General features: G+C 57.1%; 1 protein-coding gene across 1 annotated transcript; it reads right to left on the bottom strand.

Moving 5' to 3' along the window:
- Positions 1 to 3250: 3250 nt before the first annotated feature.
- LOC308228828 (gap junction beta-5 protein-like) lies at positions 3251 to 4066 on the bottom strand (the record flags this gene model as incomplete). The annotated part of the gene is made up of 1 exon (XM_080632413.1): positions 3251 to 4066. One exon carries the CDS (start codon positions 4064 to 4066, stop codon positions 3251 to 3253), a length of 816 nt encoding a protein of 271 aa, XP_080488539.1.
- Positions 4067 to 10282: the final 6216 nt, after the last annotated feature.

The raw sequence follows: 10282 nt of genomic DNA on the forward strand, positions 1-10282 counted from the left end.
TTTGGCAGTGTTTTGCAGTGCTAAGCAGCGGATTTGGGCGTCCCAGCAAAGGGCAAGTCCCGCTGCCTCCTCCACCACCCTTCCGATGAGTGATCTGGCGTGGGCACCGGGGCAAGGTGCCAACGCCGTTCAGCAGCTCTCGGTGCCGGGGAGCCCTCGGAGGAGCTTTGGGTCCATGACCAGGGTACAGCACCCTGCTCCAACCCAGTGGGTGACGGGTGAAAGGCTTTGGTGCTGGATGTGATCCCTGAAACACCCGGTGACTTCCAGTGGCCTGACCTTGGGTCCTCCATAAAGGAAAATCCCAAGCAGCGGAGCAGGCGGCTGCCAAACCAGCAGGAAAGCCTTAGAGTCTCTTTAAAAGGGTCTAAAACGGGGCACCCCGGGGGGCAGCCATTGGCTGGGGCGGGAGCCAGCCCTGCCTTTATATCCAGCTCCCTGCCTGCCAGCAGCATCTCATCCATCCCGCTCCAGGGCCACATCTGCAGGGAGGAGACCTCCCCAGCAAGTGCTGGGCCATGGGAGCCACGGGAGCCTGGGAGCCAGCAGCCTGGACACGAATCAGCTTCTCTTCAATTCCCAGCAAAGAGGATTTTCGGAATTCCCAGCAAACAGGCGGGAAGCTTTCAGGCAGGGAACAAATGAGCCCCTGCTCGGAAGGATGGGCTACCCCCGACCTGTGCTGCTGCACACGTGAACCACTCCACACCCCTGGCTGGGCTGGAGTTAGGGGTTGTTTTGGTTTAAATCCCCTCTCCCCCAAATTCGGGGGCCTTCTGGGCACCCCACAAGCATTTTCCATCTGTGTAATGATGCAAAGTCTGGGAAACACAGAGCTTTTACCATGACATCCTAGCTGATTTGCTTTACCACCGACACTAATCCTGCCTCTTAACCTAGTGTTGTGCATCCTCCAGCCCCACACTTCTGCAGCACCAAGCAGGGCAACCTCAGCTCCCCTTGGTGCAGAGCACAGAAACACATCAAAAGGAAGCCAGATCCCCCTGTCTATCCCACCAGCCGCTGCTGATCCCAAGCCTGGATGGTGCAAGACACCCGGAGCTTTGTGGGGCAGCTGCAATGCTCGCTCCAAGCGAGATAAGGCAGCACAACAACAAATGCAACCGGCTCATCAGGTCTCCCACAACAGGCAGCAGCTCCGGCTGCCCCTTTGATGTGCAGAAGCAGGGCAGGCGGGCAGGGTGGCTGCTCTGGTCTCACCTCTGCTGCCATCAGTGCTTGCAGCTGGGGAACACCTCGGGGTTTTGCTAATTGAGGACAGGCTTGATCAAGAGCAGGCTTGAAAACAAGCAGCCTAGCCCTAGCTCTCTGAACCAGAGGCAATGGCTTGCACACAGAGAACAGCTTCTACCCTCAGATGTTAAAGGCTTTCATAAAGAAAGTTTTCATGTGGCAGTGTTCAAGGCCAGGTTGGACGGGGCTTGGAGCAAGCTGCTCTAGTGGAAGGTGTCCCTGCCCATGGCAGGGGTTGGAACTGGATGGGCTTTAAGGTCCCTTCCAACCCAAACCAGCAAGCACAGCAGTGAGCGTGGACAGAAGGAAGGCAGAGATCAGCACAGCTTCACTTGAAAAGAGATGGAAGGAATCCACCTCTATTTCATGTTTCCAACCTGACTGGTGTCAGCGTGCCCAAGAGTCCCAGGCTGGTGGCAGGGATCCTCCCGGGGCTCCTCGGCCATCCCCACCCTTGGGGGGCAGCTGGTCCTGTCCCTGTCCTCCCATCCGGATGCTGCAGCCCTGCCTGCCCTCAGCATCCCCCTTCAGCACACCCAGGCTGGTTCCTTTCCCCAGGGTGGGCTGTGGGAAGGAGCCCAGCTCTGCCCCGTGAGCCTTTCCAGGGGGAGCTGGTTCATTGGGTCAGGCGTGCTGCGAAGTGGCAATAACTGAGAGCACCCTGGTCCAAAAGGACACGGAGATGGCATCCCCATCCCACGTCCTTCCCAGCAGAGACAGCAAATGCTCATGGAAGAAAATAATAATCACCCCTTCTAAATAAAGCGAATCCAGCAACAGCTCGAGCTGCATGTTCAATGTTCATGTTACTTACGAGTGCATTTGCCATGAAATTATTGTTAATTATTCATCCCAGCTAATGCTCAGTTACTGCTGATGGCCTTAAATTGCAGCGCTGCCTGAGTCATGGCAGAACGCGACATATTACAGCAATAAACAAGATCATATTCTGCCATTTAATGTTATTGTTTAATCAGTGGTTGGGGTGGTTTTCCTCTCCTTTATTCAGCTGTTTTGCTCAGGTGTTTTCCTCTGGCCAGGCAGGAAGAGCCAGCAGCCCATGGCAAGCCTCACCCTGCACCACAATGGTGCCACAATGAACACGTGCTTTTGTCCCCACTCAGTTAATGAGTGTTATTAATGACAATCACATCAGTCTGAAATGGTCCTGTGGTGGGGCTCGTGCAGGGTGAGGGATGGGGACAGGGGCTCCCTGGGGAGCTCGACTCCTCACTGGCTCCTCTTCCCTCTCCACCGCCTCCGACCTGGTTTGAAGACTTGTGCCATGTTTAAACTGTCCCACAGCCGCAGAGGGCTCTGCCACCCATGGGTCCTCAGGGACGCTCACACCTCTGGGTGCGCCTGCCTGCGCCCAGCAGCCCGTTGGAGATCGAGAATTCACGTATTTACTGTAAAGCCTGGGGTTACAGGGAGGTACCGACGGACGCTGCCCTCTGCTCGCCTGCAGCCAGTGCCTGCTGACCGCAGCAAGGGTTGGGCCACTGCTGGGCGCAAGGACGAGCCTTGGTTTGTCGCCGCTGCTCCAAACCCAGCCTGGAGCTGCCCGTGGCAGCGATGCCTTCCCAGGAGTGAATGCTCTTGGATTATGATGCAAGGATTATGCCCAAGGAGCAGGAGAACAACTGCGCTGGCCATCACTTCTAAGGGATAGGAATTTCTATTCATTGCAAGGATATCCCCAGGACCAGCTCAACCTCTAGGTACCGCTGCCAGTCCACAGCCACCACAGAGCTGCTTGTCCCCGTGGGCTCCTGGGGACTGCATATGTCCTACAGGACCTGGTTGTACCCCAAGTTCAGCAGAACAACAAAACGTGCCCTCCTCAGGAGGGAAGAGGCAGAGAGCCCTCGAGCACAGCCTGAACCCAAGCTGCTGCCAGCCCAGTGCTCCTGCACCAGTGGGACAGAGGAGGAGGAGGAAGAAGAGGAGAAGAGGGATGAAAGCGTGCGGCTCCTAGAGCTGCCCAAGGGATGCTCTAGGGAAGAGTCTCCTCCTCAGGCAGTTGCTCAGGGCTGGAGGCCATGGGGGGGATGGAGGCTGCGGGGAGTTTGTAGTCCACCCCATGGAAAACCTGCCCCTCCATGCCCACGGGCTCGGCGCTGGACAGTGAGCAGTCCTGGCTGTTCCCACTGCTGGCCAGCACGTGCTCGCGGCACCGCTTGCCGATGAGGTAGGTGGCCTCGATGAGGCTCAGCAAGATACAGATGCAGGTGGTGACCACCATGAAGAGGGTGAAGATGTTCTTCTCAGTGGGCCGGGAAATGAAGCAGTCCACCATGTTGGGGCAGGGGGACAGCTCGCACTTCACCAGCCGGGGCAGGGTGTAGTTCCTGTACAAGTGGTAGAAGATGTAGAGGAAGGCCATGTCCACGCCAGCCTTGAAGACCAGGCTGAGCATGTACGTCCACCACAGCCCACCATGCTTCTTGCCGGGGTTGGGGTAGAGGCAGCGGCCGTTGTCCCCACCGCTGGCGCGGTGCCTCTGCTCCTTGGCCTCCCGGTACGCCACGTGCATGATGACGAGCAGGGATGGACAGGTCACCAGGATGAGCTGCAGGGCCCAGAGGCGGATGTGGGAGACAGGGAAGAAGTGGTCGAAGCAGACATTGGTGCAGCCCGGCTGCCGCGTGTTGCAGTCAAAGTCCTTGTGGTCATCGCTCCAGACGCGCTCGGCTGCCACCACATAGACCAGCAGGCGGAAGATGAAGACGAGGGAGAGCCAGATGCGGCCGAAGGCTGTGGAGTACTTGTTGACCCCACTGAGGAGCCTTTCGAACAGATCCCAGTTCATGGTCCCCCAGTCCTGTTAGCTGGCCTGGGCGGAGAGAGAAGATAGGTGAAAGATGGTCTTCAACATCCCTTCCAGCCCTAACCATCCTATGATACAGTGACACCGAAGAAGCAGCAAGAAGTCCCACTCAGAACACCCATGTGCCCCAAAGCACTGAGCCACACACCTGCCTGGGTGGCCTTGGGGACCATCTCTGTCCTTTGCTTGCACATGGGGACACACAGACACATGCCCCAGCTCAGACCTGGTCTCTGCAGAGCACCATCCCCTTCTGCATGCTCACTGGGCATGGAGGCCTGGCAAAGCTTGATGGCTCTCCAGTGGCAAGAGCATCCTTCACCACCCACTGCAGTCCATGTGAGCCCTCTGCCATCCCTCAAAGGTGACCTTTAAAGCTCCCTCCCAGCTCCCGCTGTCCTGCGGCTCTGTCCTGCGCCTGCCCCGTCTCTCGCCTCGCCGCGCAGGTATTTGTTATGAATCCTCCTCACGTTGCCAGGCCTGGCCCCGGCAGACACAAGTGGGAGCAGCTGGGCCGTGACGCACCCGGAGCTCAGCGGCTCCTCTCCCATCGCTGGAATCTGCCATCGCCTCCGCTCCCGCCCGGCAGCGCGGGAGGATCCCGGTGCTGACCTGTGCCGGGCACAGCAATGTGGGATGCACAAGAACCAGGTTTCATCAGCTCAGACCCATCTCAGCCTGCACCAGGACCCCAGGCAGCTGAGCTGACCCTGGTTGCATTATGCTGGATAAGGGCACCTCAGGCCATGTGGGGCCGCAGCCGAGTGGGATTCCCAGGGCTGGATTTGCCATTGGCTCTCCTTAAACATTTCACCTATCAGTAAAACAACGAGACTTCCCCTCGCTGGCAGGGCTCCTGCGGTGAAACCATCCCCCTGCTCTGCACAGCCCGTCCCGTGCAGCCACACGCTCCCCAAGCGCATAGCTCCTGCCTCACTGGTTGGATCCCGGGACGCACACACACAAAGCCCACATTTCTCCTTCCCCATGCACACTTCCAGATGTGCCCCTCACCAGGGCTGGGGGCTGCAGCAGGGGGGGTTCATGCCGCTTACCTGCGGGGTGTCCTCCACTGAGGCCGGTGCTGTCAGTGCTTGCCCACGGCAGGATCGCATCGCCCGGTGCATGCGAGCGGTGCCAGCGCCACGTGAGTCATCCCTGGGCTCCTGAGCGAGGAGGAGATTCCCAAGGGGGAAGGGATGAGGCTCGAGGCAGGTCCCCACGTGTCCTGTAGGCTGTCAGAACCCCGGGGGTGAAGAGCTGCCCCGCAGTGCACAGGGTCCAATCCTGCTGCTGTGCAGGGAGCGGCTGCATCCACTGCCCTGTGCTGCCTGGGGTCCCCAGCCCTTCCCTGCACCCATCTTCCCTTGCTCGGACCTGCAGGGATGATGTGGCCAAAGCCTTGGGAGCCCGAGGCACTGGGAGCCGCTCAGGCGAACACCTCCCTTCATAATCCCATTTTACACAAACTTTGCACCATGGCAGTGATTTACAAAGAGCCTTTATCCCTCCCCACCTCCTGCCGGGGGGGGGCAGTTGTTATTTCTCTGGAAATTCATTAATCACTTCTCCTCTGCTCCCCTCCCCTGCAAGCTGGGGCAAGTCCCTTCCCCATCACTCCAGCCCTGCCACCGGACCCAGGAGCCAGCCTCCAGTGCAGAGAACCCCTTCTTTGAGGCCTGACTCCCAGCTCACAGCTCTGGGGTGCAGCAGGGAGCAGGGCCCAAGGAGTGGGTGCTGCTGCTGCGTCGGGTGCATGAGCTCAGTGACAGCAGGAGTCACCTGAGGAGCAAACGCGCTTGGTCTGCAGTTCTCCTGGGTTTGGAAACAAAAGTGATGGAGAGAAACAAATCTAACCAGCTGCAAAGTAAATTACCACTGTTTGCGGACAGCTCCGGGGGAGAGCTCTGCAGTTTGAAACCAAACAAGCCTGGGTTTAGTTAGTTATTATAACATGCCTGTGCAGTGGCTGTGCCGAGGGCTGTGTCTCCCCATGGGGCAGGCATGGGGGGGGGACACGGCAGCACCCAGCGCTGGGTGGGGGGGATGTTCTGGCTTGTGGGTGTCCAAAGGGCGCCTTGTGGCTTCCCGCTTTCTGGGTTAAAATCCCCTCTTTTGGGGAGCTGCCAGACGTGATGGGCAGTGCCTGCTGGCGTTGGGCTGCAGGCAGAGCACACCTCACCCCTCTGCAGCCCTCTGGTGAGTGTGGGCACAGCCACGGCATCCCCTGGTCCCCCTGCCCTGCTCTGATGGCAGGACAAGAAGGTGGGCGGCCACAGAGCTTTTCTCCATGTCCCTCTGGTCCAGCCGAGCTGCCGTGGAGATCAGCCCCCATCTACCAGGTAAATACCTGGTGGAAGCACAAACTGAACCAACAGGGTGAGGAGAAGGAAGAAGCTGCTCTGGTGCAGACAGGGCTGACACCAGCCACTGAGAGCCCAAAAGGAGCAGCTCAGGGAGCATCCTCTGCCCTTGGGTTGGTGGGCACTGAGCTCCCATGGCCAAAGCTGCCATCCCACTGCTCACCTTGGCTGGGGATTTCAGTCTGGCAGAGGCAGAAGAGGGGTGCTGAAGGCTGCACCCTGCACCAGGCAAACCCAGCCAGCCCATGTGAGTCCACGGCGCTGGGGACATGGAGGTGTATTAATGGCAGCACTTTATCTTCCAGGAACAAGCCCCATTAGTACATTTTCACTACAACATGAAATATTAATAACGCTTTGCATTTATATAGCGTCATTCATCCAGGAGTCACCAGCCAAGCTCCTGACATGAATCAAACATCACAGCCTGCTCCGGAGGAGGCAGGTAAATAGGATTATACCCGTTTTCCTGCAGCGCACACCGAGGCACAGGGTTTCCTCAATGCCTGTCATGGGTGAGACCACCAGCACTCTTCTGCCCTCTGTCAGAGGATGCCACCGCTCTAAAGCCATGGGGACACCTACCCTGTATGGGGCATCTCCATCTGGCCCTGTGCTCTGCGGGGTTTTGCTATCATCAGGCAAAAGTTGCTGTGGAAAAGCAAAACACTTTGTTGGGCCACTGGCATGTGCCTTTTTCCTGGAACGTTTTGGAATGGCAAGAGAAGTTTGTTCCCTTTGTAAAATAACAGTAAAACCAACAACGGTAATGATGATAATAATAGCTCTTTTTGTCCTTTTGGTCCCTTCCTTGCCAGGCTTTGCAGATGTGAAGCACAGCAAACCTTGTGGCTCCTGCAGGTTCAAAAACAGGAGACGTGGTTTACACTTGTGCTGCAAAGAGTGAGGAAGTTTTAGGACCAAACACACGTGGCGAGGAGCAGCAGGAGCCAGCACCACGATACTGATACTGCGCTGATGGCGCAGGGAGGGGAGAAGCTCGGAGCGGTTTGGAAACCTGTCAGCCCACAGCCAGACGAGCCCTGACACAACCCAAGGACTGCTGTGGCAAGAGCGAGCAGGCAGAAAAGCGCTGGGGAAAGGGCTATTTTCATCTTATTAAAGAGCCTTATATTTAAATCCTCTTTCAGACGTGTAGCACAAGATGATTGCAAAAGCTTTCATACACTAACTCAGCAGGAATCGCTTCTGCTGCCTGTGATGTTGCATGCAGATGCTGGTTAGCAGGGCGGAATCCTATTATTGATGCTGAATAAATAGAGAAAAACAGGTCCTGGGTGAAGTTAGAGAGTGGGTGGGGAGCAGGGAAGTGCTGCCCAGATCAACTGCCCCAGCTCCCTGTGCCTGGCACCACTATCATGCAAAGGAGGTGGCAGCTTGTTTGCAGATAATTGAGAATCCCCAAAGAGAACAGTGAAAATGAACACACAGAGGCTGGAGGGTGGCTCAGCTGCTGCAGCAGAATAGAGTGCTCCATGCCTGGGTCAGCCCCTTCCATCCACCAGCCCATGGCTCCCCACTGCTGTCCCCTGCATCCCCCATCCCAGAGCTCACAGGGGCATTCACCACCTCCCCAAGCTGCCAATGCTGTTACAGAGACCCCCAGGATTTCCTAGAGGGGCTCCCAACCTTTTTAGCCTCCACCTCTAGCAGGAGGTGCCAGCACAGAGCAGTAAAAGGCCCTGCAGATGCTCAGGGACATGAGCCATGGGACTGACCTCACATCTCCAGCACCCGTGGGAAGAGCCAGTGCAGCCCCAGCACCACAGCCAGGGGCTCAGCAGGAAGGGAGAGGGGGAACCAGGGCTGCAAACCCTGTTTCTAACAGGTCCCACAAGGCCCCGGGAGGCTCCCATCCAAAGCGCTTCACTCAGTGCTGCTGGGGAAGGAGGGAGGCTGCAATTACAGGAGGGCGGTGAGAAGGAGGAGCTGTTGATGAGGCTGACAGCAATGAAACCGCCCTGGCACAGCAGCAGCTGAGGGCAGGGTGCTAATGATGGGGTCTGCTGGCGAAGGCATCTGCATCCAGCATCACTGAGATGCTGCTGCAGTTGGACCTGTGGGTACCACGAGACAAGGGGAACAGCAGCAATGTGCTGTACCCCACTGCACCCACCAGCACAGTGATGCTGAAAGGACCTTCTGCTGCTTCATGTCAGCACCAACCCCAAGCTGCCGTAAAAGCCGCTGATGTTAATGCCTCCCCTGGCACAGGTTTCCTTCACGCGGCCAGGATGGTGGTTTGCAGATACGCTGGGTCTGTTCAGAAGTTCTCCTCTGGCAAACTTGTATTCAAGGACTGTCTGGATGAAATCAGGCAAACCCTTCTCAGCCCAGCCTGGTAATGACCATGTAACATGGCCAGCACCCGTTAATCTGCTCACATTTATGAGTGAGACTGCAGGGAGTAACCTCATTTCTAGGGAGGGCTTAATTAATCATGGAATCAAACTGACTCGATAAACTCACATGGCTAGTGGTGGCTGAGGATATGGATAAGGTTACAGGGACCTAAACCGTGGCAGATGATGATGATGGTGGGGAGAAGAGAGGGGGATGCCTGTCCTGCAAAACCTTTCTCTGTACTGGGAAGCAAATCAACAGGGCACAGAGGGGAGATGCTGCTGTGGCACTTTGTCCCTGTGAGGGAGAAATAAGAGTGCTCCCAGTCTGTACAGACCATGCCCCTACAATGATGGTGAGGAAAGAATGTGGAGGACAAACTCATAACCTAGAGGGCACTGAAGGCAGTCCCACGTCCTGAAACCCAGGCAAGGGAGGGGCTGGGGTCCCTGGATGCTCTCAAGTGGGAGCAGAGTCCAACCCAGCCCTCAGCCCCTGCTGACTGCCACAAAGGGGCCCAGTTACGTCTGTATTGGGCTGTTTGGCCAAATAATGAACGCGCAAATGACATCTCTGCTCTTGCCACTGACCTTGGCATCATTCGAATGGGCGACCCACGGGTCATAGTCTTTATATCCTATTACCAGTCTCCTGAGTCATGCCTGTCCCCTGGCAAGTTATATTCTTTTGAAATGGCAGCTAAATGGGAAAGAGGTCATAGCCCCAATACGGTGACAATGGGACATGACAGCACTTTTCTGAGTGATTAAGCCTCAGGTGATGTCGGGGATAAAGACAAGTGGCTGAAGGCTGAAAGCCTTTAGTCACCCCAGACATGTCACTGCATCCTCGCTCCATCCTGCCGGGGTGGGCTTCGAGTGCGAAACGGGAGTGACAGAGAAAACAACCAAACCCAACCTGTGCACCCCCCAGTCAGTCACCCGTGCTGCAGGTACCGCTCTTAATGATCAGCCCCAGCAGCCTGTTGGCCCTCAAAGATCGTGCTGCAATAAATAAGCTCTGATGCCTCGGAATAAAGCGCCGGAGCAGACGCTAGGTGGCATTGGGAGAACGCGGCATCGCCGGCCGCCTTCCCTGGAACAGTCTGGCAAAGCGGAGCGGAAAACTCAGGATGACGGAGCAGAAAATGTCTCTGCTGGGTGGGGAGGCTGCCGAGCCTCCATCCCCACACCGACCCGCACCAAGCGGGCTGCGGCGCCCCATGGCCAGCACGGTGGCTGAGTTCTGCTGCTCTGCTGAGCCAGGGCTTTCTCCCAGCACGTTTTGTTTTGTTCCCAATGAGGAGCTGGGGTCTGGAGCTCACAGAGCTGCTCGCTGCTCCCCAGAGCCCAGTTGCCACCGCTGGCACCAGCACGGCCATGGAGGGGCTCCATGGGTGCATGTCCAGATGTGACAACAGGCACCCGGCTGCCCCACAAGGGTGGAACAGGGCTTTAAAATGAGTTCAAAG

Source organism: Psittacula echo, assembly GCF_963264785.1.
Source record: "Psittacula echo genome assembly, chromosome: 21".
NCBI lineage: Eukaryota > Metazoa > Chordata > Aves > Psittaciformes > Psittacidae > Psittacula > Psittacula echo.